Consider the following 16103-nt stretch of genomic DNA (forward strand, 5'->3'; position numbering starts at 1 on the left):
TTTTTTACCATGTATTGACACTGATCAGGAGGGCTATGAAAAAACCCCATTGCAAAAGAAAGAATTTTGTTGTTACACAAGTTTGTTATTTGATTTGATGATCTGGAGACATTGCAAATGAATTTATACTGAAGCACCAAAGAAACTGGTATAGGTATGCGTATTCAGATACAGAGATATGTAAACAGGCAGAACATGGCACTGCCATCAGCAACACCTATATATGACAACAAGTGTCTTGCACAGTTGTTAGACTGATTACTGCTGCTACAATGGCAAGTTATCAAGATTTAAATGAGTTTGAATGTCGTGTTGTAGTCAGCACATGAGCAATGGGACACAGCATCTCTGAGGTAGTGATGAAGTGGGGATTTTCCCATATGACCATTTCACAAGTGTACCGTGAATATCAGTAATCTGGTAAAACATCAAATCTCTGACATCGTTGCAACTGGAAAAAGATCTTGCAAGATCGAGACCAACAATGACTGAAGAGAATTTTTCAGCATGACAGAAGTGCAACCCTTCTGCAAATTGCTGCAGATTTCAATTCTGGGCCATCAAAAAGTGTGAGCATGTCAACTATTCAATGAAACATCATTGATATGGGCTTTTGGAGCCAAAGGCCCACTCGTGTACACTTGATGACTGCGTGATACAAAGCTTTATGCCTGTCCATCAACACCAACATTGACCTGTTGATGACTGGAAACATGTTGTCTGGTTGGACAAGTCTCATTCTAAATTGTATCAAGCGGGTGGACATGTATGAGTATGGAGGCAACCTCATGAATCCATGGACCCTGCATGTCAGCATGGGACTGTTGAAGTTGGTGGAAGCTCTGCAGTGGTGTGGGCCATGTGCAGTTGAAGTGGTATGAGATCCCTGATACGTATAAATATGATTCTGACTGGTGACACAAACTTAAGCATCCTGTCCAATCATCAGCATCCATTCATGACTATTGTGTGTTCCAACAGACTTGGGCAATTCCAGAAAGACAATATGAGGCCCCACACATCCAGAATTGCTCCAGGAACACTCTTCCAAGCTTAAACACTTCCACTGGCCACCAGACTCCCAAGACATGAATATTATTGAGCATATCTGCGATGCCTTGCAATGTGCAGTTCAAAAGACATCTCCACCCCCTCATACTCTTACGGATTTATGGACAGCGCTGCAGGATTCATGGTGTCAGTTCCCTCCAGCACTACTTCAGACATTGGACGAGTCCATGCCACATTGTATTGCTGCACTCCTGCATGCTCATGGGAACCCTACATTATATTAGGTGGGTGTACTAGTTTCTTTGCCTCTTCTGTGTATATGCATGCCTCAGAGCCAATTTTTGGTTTCAATGCTATGAATTTCAAAAGAGAGGGGTGATGCAAAACATTCATTTATGTGTGTACATGAAGAGTTTTCATCTTAACTATAGTGACTGTGTGTTCTTGGGAAAATATAATAATGATTCATAAGAAAACAGACAGTTTGTCTATGCTTCATAACTTTTTATTTTACATTATCTATGTTTCATGTTGAAATGCCAATTTTAGAGTTATTGTTTCATAGATACTAACATATAATCACAGGTTACACCATCAGTGCCCCATAACATCATTTAATTTGTTTGTTGTATGTTATAAGATATTGATATATTTTGTATTACCATTTAATTTCTTTGGTGGTTGAAGATTTTCTGTTTCATAGCGTTCCAGAAGGTATGTATAACATGTCTGATAGAGTAACATTAGAAAATGAAGTTGTAACATGAAGCTTAGGACATGTAAAATAAATAGTAGTGGGGCATAGGCATAAAGAGTGTTTCTTCTATAGTAAAAATGAATTTTCATATGAGTTTGCCATCTCTTGACTATTGACTAATTATGAAGATGTGACAGTCTTCTCACTAAGCACATAAGTAGGTGATGAAATGTATATGGCTGCTTATTTCATAATTTATTTATATAAACTGGACTGGTATCAGGCTACATTTCGATCTTCAGTAGTGGTATAATTTACTTTTGTCCCCTCACAGGTTGTAGCTTTTAGTACTACATATCAAGTTAAAGCAAAGCTTCCAAACAATTTACAGAAATTCTATGATGGCACAAAAGCTGGAGATGGTTGTGTAGCCTGATACTGGTTCAATCATATAAATAAGCAATAAAAAAGTTGCCTGGTGTATACAAGGGCCATTCAGTATTGACTTACACTTTGTTTTTTCATAACATTCATGGTGTCCCATTTGATTCATCATTACAGTTGCAGGTATGTACTACTTTCATCTAATCATAGGTGACAAGACAATCAATCACTGGACTGTAATCCCTGCACAGTATAGCCTATTTCCAACTGCTGTCATTACATATTGGACAACAAGGAGTGTGATCATCAAGGACAACATGGACAACATGGTTTCTGTGGAAGGCAGGTGTAAATACTGCATGTATTCACAGACGGTTGAAGGGAGTGTGATGAGAGTGTGCACCATCATGAAAAGTGCTCTTGCAACGTGTCAGTGCTCATCTTCATATGAATCAGAAAAACCTGGCTGCCATCACTGAAATAGCATTCCAGGCAGTGCCACAACTGGCGTATTCTCCTGACTTGGCCCCTGTAACTTATATAGGCCCTCCTTGAACCAATTTTGTAGAGTCTGTCATAACCACAGCAAACAGCTGCTTGCATTTCCTTGAAGTCTGCAAAGAGAAGTCTGCTCTGAGGTTCCTTCATAGCCCTGAAGAGATGGTGACCAGAAGGGACCATGTCAGGTGAATGCAGTGGGTCTGGCAGTACCTTGAATGCTATTTCAGCAAGGGTAGCCATGGTTTTTCAACTTGTGTGAACACAAGCATTATCATTTTGAAAGAGGACTTTTGGTAACCATGCACACACTACACACACTTCCACCAATAGACTGTGAATATCTGCAGTGTTTACACCCTTCTTCCACAGAAACCATGTTGCCTGCACTGCCCTTGGTGATCACAGTACATGTTGTCTACTCACACAATGAAAGCAGTTAGGAAAATGGGCTGTACTGTTCAGAGATTACATATCTAGTGATTAGCCTGCCACCTGTGGTCAAACCAAAGTGCTACATATTTCCAAATATAATAACGAGTCAAATGGTGCACCATGATTGATGGGAAATAATAGAGTGTAAATCAATGCAAAACACATAAGAACTTTCAGATTGTATTTCATACCTTAGGGGCTTATTTATAGAATATTTCCTGATAGGTTACCAGAGGAAAATGACTGTGATTTAAAGTGAGAGCAATCAACATATTCATAAGACTGTTTGCTTGTTAACATTTAACTTCGGTCAGAGCAACTCTGTTTTCAATCTCTTGTGTTTGTTTCATTTCATGTAAGTCTGGCACCTTATAGAACTGCCAATAAATAAGTATCCTTTCAATATCAGGTTCTAAACCACTATATGTTTTTTAGTTTTCGTTTTAAAAAAGTCATTATGCATTGGCTGACATTTCTCATCAATTTAATGTGAGACAGTTACTAGGAACACTATTCAATGAAAGAGACATTATTAGTACCATACACTATGATTAAATTTTACCAATTCTGTAAGTTCAGCAAAAAGAACCTTTCATTGCAAATTAATTACAGTATTTATAGTAATCACAGTTTGATCGTATGCTTGGAATTCTACTGCATAACTCTTTGTTGCAAGCTCAGATTTTCATGTTGTGAGATTACACTGGCACCTATTTCAACAATTATATTCATGCTATCTATGCCTTTCACAGCTTGATTATTACCAAAATCATGATGGGGCAAATGGTGCTGGTATTACATACAAATACCCTGTTCTGTGTTAATATCATAGCAACAGTTGGGTGCGTCACTCTGGATCGATACTGTACTAAAATACAATCTTGGTCAAAATGTGACACAGCCCATAAGTAACATAAAAAGAACATTTAAAGCTAGAATTACTGAGCGATGGTGCAAAAAATTTTGATTTAATGATATGACTGATACTAGAGAACAATGAGAAGATTCTTTAGTAGTAATGGCTGAGAAACTTGAAAGCTCTTGAGGAGACTGCAAACCAGCACAGCGTAATGGATATAGCAGTGACACAGGGTGTGTACCATTCCACTTGCTAGATGAAAAAAAAATTAATAATCTTCTTAAATGTGTTCCCCACGAGAGCATTGGAAACCATGATAACTGTTACAAATGGGTACATATTTCTCTGCTATCCTAATTTATAAATTTCTGTAATGCGTAAGCAAAATATGAAGAGGAGGTATATGATAATAGTACTGGTATTCTGCAAAATGATGAAATGGTAAAGCCCCAAAACATGTGTTAACAGTAACTCTTTGTCGGTGGGGTATAAATGTGATAGTGTTGTGATATTCGACAAGTATTGTATTTAGACATAAAAATAAACATACCTTGGTGGCATCTTGATACCAAATTGTCTAACTCACATAAAATCAGCCAATAGCCCACAGAGATAAATTGATATTGTGAAAAAAAAGCAATTATTAAAGTTAGTTAATTAATGTCTGTGACTATTGATGTTTTCTGCACGCAATTTTCACCATTTAAATTGGGATTTCTTGACTGTTTACCAAACATTTCACCATCCTGTCATTCATGTATTAGAAAATATGCCTCCAGGCAGTTTCTGAATGGAAATCACCAGTGTAGTAAGTCAGGTTATGAAATCTAGCTCAGCATGATAAAAGTTTTGTTTTCTGGCATTGTGACACAAATGTAACAAATTATGTCATTAAATGATGAGTGGTCGTTAAATCATGACAACTCTGACAGGCTCTTAAATCTATGTGATGATAGTGACAAATCACAATGCAACTCCTATAAAACTATGGGCAAGATTAGTCAGTAAATAATGTGCATCAGAGTGAGGTGGAGAAACAACATAATTTTTGTGGCTGAAGTAAAAGCATGGGATGTTCAAACCTGGTCAAAATAAAAGCATATCCTAACACATGTCAAGATGAGTAAATAATACATCATAAGAGCCACCTCTGCAAGTTCCAAACTCCAGAAAAACCACTGCCTTTCTTTAGGAACCATAAATTAATCTGATCGCTCCACAGTTATCCCTCTGACACGGTTCCCACCTGTATCTTTGAGGCATGTAACCCACCACCCAGTGGCAGGTCAATGATTTCTGGGAGGGCATATTAGTTTATAGTGTCTTAATTTGCTAGAGACCTAAACTTGATTGTCAGTTTTATTTCAGTGTGAATGTGTATGTGTTTTCTATGTTAGAAGAAGGTCTTTTGGTCGAAAGCTCACATGTATATCAGTCTTTTTGTGTGTCTGCCTGTGACTCAGCATCTCTCCCATATGATGAGTTGCAATATATCCCTTTGGTAATATTGCCATTATTTCATCTGGGATATTCCATTGTTTGACTATGAATTTGTTTTCATGGGTTCAGCTCTTTGTAACTCAGTTTGTAATATATTCTATATCAAAAAAGCCAGAGGATACTAATTATGCTGAATTGTTTTGTGAATTATACACCATGTACACCTTCCTTACTGTTTGGCAGAATAAAATCAATCTCATTTTAATTCTATATGTTGCTTTTGATATTCATTCTCTTACAAGATATTTATTGAGATTTTTTCACAAGGACATTTCTTCTTGATGGAGATTTACAGTAATGAGCCTCCCTTATATCTTTTGATATTTAATTTAAAATTATCTTCAAAAAGCTACTTTTAACTTTGTCCTTACCTCTGGCCTAAAATCATTATATATGATTGACTTTTTTAATTGTTTGCAGACATCGTTTTGTATTATTTCCAAGGAGTATATTACATTTATTTTCAAAAATATTTTACCACCTTACTTATATTATAGGATATATTTTTGTTAATAATTTGGTATTTCATTGTCTTATTAATAACAAATAGCAATATCCACTCCAGAAAAATTTGTTTTCTTGTAATGCTGATGTAAAACATGGGTCTCTGTTGCAGTTTTATATGGTTAAAGACTTTTTAAGGCCTGCTGATGTCTCATTTGGTATTAACTGATTCAACTTCTAGTTTCAGCAGCCTATCCTCAAAACTTAGGTTTCTACATGATTTAGCTTCAATGTGAAGTGCAGCAGAAGCAACTATACTTTTATGTTCCATAATATTTTATTTTCACCAAACTTTATATAGCAAGTATAAATAAAGAAATAATGAGACACATCCCATATTTAAAAGGTATTGCCTGAAGTTTCTCCAGATCAAGCATATCTTGAGTAGGAAGTGCTCTAGTTCATACACAGCAAAAATTTGTCCTGGATCATTCAAACATATGACAACAAGATGATTCTCATATACTGCAGAACAGTTTAAATAGTACTTCTGGCAGGAGGCTGGTATCTATCCTGGAAGCTGCAAGTTGCCACCTATTTACTATAACTGCTCCACTGTGCTGGATAATGCAAGTTTACAACACTGCTCCGTGTCTTAGGAAAGCAGCTATTTCCAATTTCAGAGATGATTTCAAACCTGCCTCCAGTATCCTGGCTCTGGATCATGTCAAATCTGCTTATGTGTTAGTACATGAACACCTGTATACCCTTGTCGTGTAGTCACATTCTCCTCATCATTCCAATGTTCACTCTTAGCCCTTCTCATTGATGTGTCAATATGCTGACTTGTATCTTCACGTTATCTACATTTGAGATTGCTGTTACCAGTCTCTGCTGGAGGATTGGCACATGGCATCTTTTAGAGAACATGGGCAGTGTCTCTATGCTTCTGTCTTTTTAGTATAATCATAATTCCAGTTGTGTACATAACATCCAGTAAGAAGTACAGTACTTGATATAGGGGAAAATAGGTTATTAGTAATTTTTCTTACAATGGACTTTCTTGAATAGGCATTAAACCTAATGTAACACACCACGAGGTGAACTTGTTAGTCTGTGATAAAATAGATTTAAATGGGCAGAAGACAGCCATTGTATTTTGGCCTTGTAAGTTTGTACTTGCAGCCATGGCATGGACCATGAAGCAATTTACTTTACTGTATTGTAGAGATATGTCATGACAAGGAGTATTGTAGCCCATTCTTCCTGGGAAGTTCTTTTGACAAATATGACTCCCATGTACATTAACATTGATATCAATGTAGATGGAAAGTGTATCATTAAAATCCAATTAAATGTTCCATAAGGGGATTAATTTGTAGCTGGTAGACACCTATAATCCTGTGGAAAATGGTGCAGCACAACATTGTCTCTAATGCTAAGGTAGACTGTAAAAAGACTTGCTAATAATCAAAGATCATAGAACAAAGTGCTAAGTGTTTCATAATTACATCATTCACATGGAAATATGCAGTTTATGGCATATCAGCAGCTGATGCAATGTGGCTAACAGAGTACTGGGTGATGTAGGCAGTGGACACTATTAACCTCTTATTCCCATTTGTTGACTTTGGAAATCTCCTTAACAGGCCAACTGCAATATAGTGAAACTAGACATCTACAAACAGAAGAGTGCAGATATCATTGGGGTAGTTTAGTTAAAAATCATATTTCTGTTTCTGTTATTCCATACAGTGCCTTATATAGTGGTTGATGGATTATTACAACTGTGATAAATCAGAGCTGTATCCAACTCTGTCACTCTTCTTCAGAAATTCCAAATGACCAAACATTTGTGAATCATGAAAATACTTCAGGCTGGCTGGCTGTAAAGTAGATGTTACAATAAAGAATGCATTTCTAGCCTACTGCACTGTAATTCAGTGTGCAAAATGCTCAGTCCCTTAATTGGTATTCTCCTTTGAGAGCTGCTTCTATCTGTAACTCATTCATGGTCCTCAGCTTCACTGATGGGATATTATCCATGGCTAGATAATTTCTCAAAAGACAGTTTCTGTGTATTCACTGAACCCTCAGTGTCCATCTTGCCTATTAACCTAACTGATCCTTATGACATGTTGAGCACATAAGAAACCATAATCCATTACCATAGTGAATATCTGCCCTCACAGCCAAGGTTTTTTGTTCCTTGTGATGGCACTCAACTCTAAGTTAGCCAGTTCAAATTCTCATTGTGGAAGAAATTTTCTCCACCAGTATTCATCTACAAGGGGAGGAGAGGTGGTGGAGTATAGTACCTAACCACCAGACTTGGCATAAATGTTCTGTGGTAAACTCAACACCAATGTGCAGCATCTCATGGAGAGAGGGCATGTCACTGTAGATGGTGAGCTATTGGTCAGATGGGACATAAAGTTCTGCTATCTTCTTGGTGCTGTTTGAGATGACCAGGAAATGTTCTGGCACCAGGTTTCCTTGTCTCTTTTCCCTCAGCATTAACATGACACCCACTATATACACATCCATTTCAATCATCAACAATCAACAGACACACATAAGCCACAGTCTTACACACTGAAAAGAAAGAAGGCATTGTGCATGAAGGAGGAAATCATTTCTGATTGGCAGCTGAACCTAACCCTGAGGGCCTCGCAGCCAACAATCCCACACAACTCTTTCTTTTAACTTAGTGAATGCTATACTTAATTCCTAAGATTGAAACATACCAACCCTTCAGACAATTTCAAGGCCACTTTTTCTGTTGCATTGTAAATCTTCTCAACTATGGAAAGCACTTTGGAGGAAAACATAAATAATCTTAAATACTTAAACACACAGTATTGATGTTCCAGACATCAATACTGTGTATTTAAGTTTATAATACATCTGTGTTCCTCCAAATACTGGCAGAATATTTCATAAAAGTTACAAATAATGTTTTTAGTTTGTGTGATGATTTACATTAGAGCTGCACCTTTCCTATAACCACTAGCAACACTGTGAAGATCTAACTTGGAATTTTTGTCTGTATGACAAAAGATAATACCACATCCTTGAGGACTGAGAAAGATTATTATCGATCCTTGTTTCAACAAAACCTAATGCCCCTTGTAGCATTTCTTTATGACCAAAATGGTACTGAAACAGAGGATGACAGACTAAAGGACGAAATACTAAATGTCTTTTTCCAAAGCTGTTTCACAGAGGAAGACTGCACTGTAGTTTCTTCTCTAGATTGTCACACAGATGACAAAATGGTAGATATCAAAATAGATGACAGAGGGTTAGAAAAACAATTAAACTCACTCAAAAGAAGAAAGGCAGCTGGACCTGATGGGATACCAGTTCAATTTTACACAGAGTACGCAAAGGAACTTGCCCCCCTTCTTGCATCGGTGTACCATAGATCTCTAGGAGAGTGTAGCAATCCAAAAGATTGGTAAAGGGCACAGGTCATCCCTGTTCTCAAGAAGGGATGTCGAACAGATGATCAGAACTGTAGACCTATATCTCTAACATCGATCAGTTGTAGAATTTCGGAACACGTATTATCTTCGAGTGTAATGACTTTTCTGGAGACTAGAAATCTACTCTGTAGGAATCAGCATGGGTGTTGAAAAAGATGATCGTGTGAAACCCAGCTTGTGCTATTCACCCACGAGACTCAGAGGGCCATGGACACGGGTTCCCAGGTAGATGCCGTGTTTCTTGACTTCTGCAAGGCATTTGATACAGTTCCCCACAGTTGTTTAATGAACAAAGTAAGAGCATATGGACTATCAGACCAATCGTGTGATTCGATTGAAGAGTTACTAGATAACAGAATGCAGCATGTCATTCTCAATGAAGAGAATTCTTCTGAAGTAAGAGTGATTTCAGGTGTGCCTCTGGGGAGTGTCACAGGACTGTTACTATTCACAATATAGATAAATGACCTGGTAAATAACATCAGAAGTTCACTGAGGCTTTTCGCGGATGATGCTGTAGTATATCAAGAGGTTGTAATAATGGAAAATTGTACTGAAATGCAGGAGGATCTGCAAAGAATTGACGCCCACTGCTTGAATACTGCTCACTGGTGTGGGATCTGTACCAGATATGGTTGATAGAAGAGATAGAGAAGATCCAATGGAGAGCAGCACGCTTCGTTACAGGATCATTTAGTAATCACGAAAGCATTACAGAGATGATAGATAAACTCCAGTGGAAGACTCTGCAAGAGAGATGCTCAGTAGCTCGGTACGGGCTTTTGTTGAAGTTTCAAGAACATGCCTTCACCGAGGACTCAAGCAGTATATTGCTCCCTCGTACGTATATCTCGAGAAGAGACCATGAGGATAAAATCAGAGAGATTAGAGCCCACACAGAGGGATACGAATAATCTTTCTTTCCACAAACAATACAAGACTGGAATAGAAGGGAGAACCAATAGAGGTACTCAAGGTACCCTCTGCCTCATCCCGTCAGGTGGCTTGTGGAGTATGGATGTAGATGTAGATGTAGATTTCTAGCAGTGGTTGTGCCTTGGTACTCTAATGTTTCATGAAGTACCTGTATTAGGAGCACATTTTGTGTAAACTTCTGAAACTATGAATGTACTGAGGAGTTGGAAAACCTATTAAGGTTTTTATTTCTATATATTGTTATGGACTACAGCTCCATTTACTTGGTGCTCTAAGATGTTTCTTTATTGGGTGATAAAGAGTACAATGTCTCATGCAAATGAAGGCCTGTTGCTTAAATACATTTCAGTATAGTTATTTACTACTTTAGATGCTCCTCGTATGTCTTTGAAAACATGACATGTCTTTCAGAAAGCAAAAACACATAATGGATATGAAAAATTCAAACAGGTGGTCCATCACACATTAGAAGAAAATTGGAGTGTTGCACAGATTATGTGCCATACAGTTTAACTGATAGAGGGCATCAAGTATTATGAAGACAGAGTTTTCCCAGCAAGCTTTGTAATCCTTGCTTTTCCAGTAGTCTATCTGTCTATACATAGTGGAGAAATGATTCACAGCTAAATCAATGGTGACTGTATCTTCTGCTCCAAACTGGACAAAGCTTAGGCTGTAGCACTATTTATTTTCAACATATAATAAAAATATTCTCCTCCTCCAATGAAGAATACCAGGAGTTTGACAACATAACTGACAATATAGTACCATTTCTTACAAAGTTCTAACAAATGTTTATTAATAACTATTACCCTAGAAACTTTTCATGCCATGGAAACAGTTTCCTTTAGTTGTATGATGTATTAAATACATGCAATGATATTATTACGAGTTAAATGACTTGCGATTGTTAAATACTGATTACAGTTTAAAATACCATTTCATTTCAGTATCACACTTATCAGGTACAGTGCAGATATATTAAAGGTACAGATTTATGTAGTCTGCAGTAATTTAACAAAACTCACATCTGGTAGATGGGCAGGCTGTTGTGGTGCAAACAGCTTGACTAATTCCAATGCCAGTTGGTACCACATTACACATGATTCACAGAAGACACACTGATCATTATCATCAATACGACATGTGTGACCTGTACGCCATGAAACAGCAACCATTGCTTTCAGCAGTTGGCACACATCTTGTGACAGAACACCAGTCACTCCTGTATGCCGCTCTATCTTCTGTAGCTCCAGCTGTTAACATGCTCCTATTAATATTTGCCTTTACATATTATTGAGGATTGTGTCAATGGTTAGTTATTTGAGTCATATAATGAAACACGTATCTCCCTCTTTGTAAAAAAATTTTAAATTTCACTGTTAAAACATATTTAAGATAAACAACTCATAGACTTATACAACTAGTGCACACTAAAGATTTGTGAAACTGAGAAATTTAAAAAAAAATTTTAACATCAAGCTCCACAAATTAAAAATTTTTACAAACAAGTTCAAAAAGAGGTCAATAAATTAACCTGAAAATAATTTTTTTTAAAAGCCACTTTTTATTTAGACAAATTTTCATCATAAAATGTATACTGATTAAAGTACATCATTAAATGGTGAAAGATATCATTCTCTGGAAACTGAAAATCAGCATAAGAACAATCAAACATTTTAAAAAATGACAAATAAAATTAGGTTTTGTTATGTTTTCTAAAATTGCTATTTGTGTGTTTACCACTTTCCATGATCACAACTATCATTCCATAGAAACCTAGATTGACCTGTCTTCTATTGACAAAATGCTAAGACGCAAGCTTCTACAAACAAATATTGTAAACAATAGTTAATATCACAGAATATGGGGCTGTGGTTGAAAATAAAACTGGATGCAAAGCTTTTGACTAGCCACATTACACAAATGCAACTATCCATTAATAAAAATAGGTAAAGATCATTGATATTTTAAAGCAATACTAAATTTAATCATTCAAGTGATAGAAAGCTGCTATATAAGTAACAGCTGATTAGAAGTTCACTTTTAGTGCATCTACTGCTGCAAAGGTGACAACATGCGTATATTTGCTGCAATTAAGTGTCAAATAGTAATAACAAATATTGTTATAAAAGAGAACAAAGCCAAGTACTGAAGTAACAATAGTCAGTATTTTATAAACAGTAGTTGTGAATTTTGCATAATTTTAAGGATATAAAATAATTAACTGTGTTGCCTTATTTTACTTTGAATTTTCTGTTCTCTTCACACATCTGTAGCAAATGAAACTTCACCTAATCTTAGTCAACTACTCACAGTTCTTCCAAGGCAGAATACCAAAAGTCCAAGAATTCACATTTTCCAGTAGCATATCTGACATCCCATAAATTGGTATGCTAGTCTGTTAGAGCCTGAAGAGTTTTGTTAGACATGTGAACAGAGCTAAAGCTCATTAGAGTTATGCTCATAGTAGTCTCACATGCATGCTTCAGAATCTCAATGCGTTAACATCAATACAATCAGTCTTTATACCATGTGTGAACAGAGCCTACAAGTTTCCAGTTAATAACATCATATAACAGTCATTTGGTCATTGTGTCACCCATAACACTGGACAGTTCACAAAGAATATAGCAATTACAAATGACTATTTAATGTATAGTGTTACATTTGGTAGTTCACCTGTGTAGCTGAGTGATCTACTGCCATGTTGAGGACCCACATTCAATCCCTGGTGCTGCCAAAGATTTTTCTTTCATGGGAGGACTGGAATGGAGTGCACTCAGCCTCATGAAGCCAGTTGAGGAGCTATTTGAATTAGTAGTAGCAGTTCCATAGTCTGGAAAGCTGACAACAGCTGGGAGAACAGTTTTTTCACCCCAAGCCACTCTATGATGCACAAAAATTGAGCTGTATGGCAAAAGATGACATCATAGCTTGTTGGCATCCCATTCGATTTTGGGCAAAACTGTGGAATTACTCAATATACATGTGGTCCACAGGGTGGAAAACTTCGAATATTCACACTGTTTGCATTGAGGGTTTGTGAGCAGGCTTCCCATATTTGGTCCCTGTAAAGTGACATATAAGGCCTGTTCAATATTTCTGCTATTACCTTTTACTTACTGTGCATGATCTCCTTCAAAATACTCTCCTCCACAACTGTTACACCACTTCCAATGCCATTTCCACTTCCAGAATCAGTCTTGGTATGCCTCTTGCTGGATCACATAAAGTGCTGTCCATGACTTTTCATTTATCTCCTCTATCACTGCAGGCTTCACACTTTCAATGGGGGTTTCAGCTTTGCAAATAAAAAAAGAGTCCACAGGGGCCAGGTTTGGAGTGTACGGAGGATGAGGCAGCACAGTGATTTGTTTTTTGTGCAATAGTCATGCACTAACAGGGATGAATGTGCGCATGCATCATCGTGATGCAAGAGCCACGAGTTTTCTTGCCACAATTCAGGCCATTTCCTTCTCACACTTTCTCAAAGGTGTTGCAACATGAACCAATAGTACCATTGGTTAACAATTTCTCCTGTGGCATGAATTCATGATGAACTAATCCTTCAACATCAAATAAAACTATCGGCATGGGTTTGACATTTGACCTGACCTCATGACCTATTTCTGGTCTTGAGAGAAACTTTCCTGACCCATTGTCAAGAGTGAACCTTGGTCTCAACATCATAACCATAAACCAACATCTCATCACCAGTTATAATTCTCTTAAGGAACATCTCATTCTCATCTACACAATCCAAAACCTCTTCACAGATTGCAAGGTGATGGTATTTTTGGTCTTGACTCATGAGCCGTGGGATGAACTTAGCAGCAGCATGATGCAATCCAAGTTGCTGTGTCAGGATTTCATGAAATGATCATACTTAATTGTTACATTGTTCTGCAATCTCAAAGACAGTCTGTCTTCAATTAGCATGCAAAATTTCATTGTATTCATTACATGAGCATTGTTGGTAGACATTGAAGGGCAACTTGAATGAGGGACATCTTTAACTTCCATCTGGCGATTTTTAAACTGTGTGAACCATTTGTAACACTGAGTATGGCTTAAGCACTCATCACTGTTTGCTTTCTGCATCATTTGGTGTATCTCTGTAAGGTTTTCTTGAGTTTCACACAAAATTTAATGCAGACACAATGCTCCTCTAACTCTGCCATCTCGAAATTCGCAAACTGTGTGACACAACGTTGTACTCAATATAGCACTCAACAATAACTAACGGGCAAACAATAATGAAACTTCCAGCAGTTACACATTAAACACAGGTGTGTGCAGGGATACCAACTACATTTCCCTCCAACATACCACTGGTGTGAAATTATGAATGTTCCAGAATTTTTTGAACAGACCTTTTATTATGATTGTTATCTTAGGGGTATTAACAACTGTGTGGTATGCACACATGGATTGGACAAGGGGATCTAGACAGTTAGGTTCCCTCAATCAAGAGCTCTTTCCCCAAATTTTGTAGTTAAATTTTGCTGTGTGGATTTGTATTTTGGGACTAAACAGTCAGGCAATCAGCATCTGAGGCATAAACTGTGTGTTAATGTTGTTGATGTTTGCTTTAGGGCCCTTTACTTTGTGATTAACAAAGAAAACTACATATAGACATTGAGTAAAATGAAATCTATAATGTACATTAATCACATAATGGACATGATAAACCAGCCTCTATGCAACACCAAAAATCTCTTACTTAATGTTTTAGTGAAGGAAAGTCGTGATCCACAAAAGTTGAAAATATGTGCTCTGCTCTGCTCAGCCTGACATCATCTAACTCTGAGAGAGAGATCTTCATTTATATCAAGGACCATTATTCTGTCAGTATATGATATGCAATAGGTTAAAATATATTTCACTGAAATGAGTACATTATAAGCGCTACAGTCAATACTGTCACTGTGTGATAGCAATGGAAATGTTACTGATGATGGTGTCACTAAAGCAGAGTTACTAAATACAGTTTTCCATAATTCCTTCACAAAAGAAGGCAAAGTAAATATTCCAGAATTCAAAACCAGAACAGCTGTTAGCCTGAGTGACATAAAAGTAGATATGTTAGGTGTTACGAAACAACTCAAATCACTTAAGAAATGAAAGTCTTCCAGTCCAGATGGTATACCAGTCAGATTCCTTTCAGAGTATGCAGACACAATAGCGCCTTTCTTAGCAAACGTAAATAACCACTCACTTGACAAAAGGTCTGTTCCTAAGGACTGGAAAGTAGATCAGGTCACTCCAATATTCAAGAAAGGAAATAGGAGTAACCCATTGAATTACAGACCCATATCACTGACCTCAATTTGCAGTAGGATTTTGGAGCATATACTGTACATATACATTATGAATCACCTTGAAGAAAATGACTTATTGATACATTACCAACACGGATTCAGAAAATATTGTTCTTGTGCAACACAGCTGGCTCTTTATTCCCATGAAGTAATGGGTGCTGTCGACAAGGGATCTCAGATTGATTCCATATTCCTAGATTTCCAGAAGGCTTTTGATACCATTCCTCACAAGGGACTATTAATCAAATTACGTGCATATGGAGTATCATCTCAGTTGTGTGACTGGATTCGTGATTTCCTCTCAGAGAGGTCACAGTTCATAGTGATAGATGGTAAATCATCGAGTAGAACAGAAGTGATATCTGACATTCTGTAAGATAGTGTCATAGGCCCTCTGCTGTTCCTGATTTACATAAATGATCTAGGTGTTAATCTGAGCAGCCCCCTTCGATTGTTTGCAGATGGTGCTGTAATTTACTGTCTAGTAGAATCATCAGATGATCAATTCCAATTACAAAATGATCTAG

The 16103-nt window shown here is 37.1% G+C and overlaps 1 protein-coding gene across 1 annotated transcript in view; it reads right to left on the reverse strand.

Annotated features, from left to right (window-relative positions):
- The window catches only part of LOC126470304 (protein unc-79 homolog), an 857658-nt gene that overhangs the window by 588666 nt on the left and 252889 nt on the right, over positions 1-16103 (reverse strand). The window contains exon 15 of the mRNA XM_050098074.1: positions 11281-11508. Within this exon, the coding sequence (XP_049954031.1) occupies positions 11281-11508 (228 nt within the window). The remainder of the gene's footprint in view (positions 1-11280; positions 11509-16103) is intronic.

This window comes from Schistocerca serialis, chromosome 3, assembly GCF_023864345.2.
Source record: "Schistocerca serialis cubense isolate TAMUIC-IGC-003099 chromosome 3, iqSchSeri2.2, whole genome shotgun sequence".
Lineage (NCBI taxonomy): Eukaryota > Metazoa > Arthropoda > Insecta > Orthoptera > Acrididae > Schistocerca > Schistocerca serialis.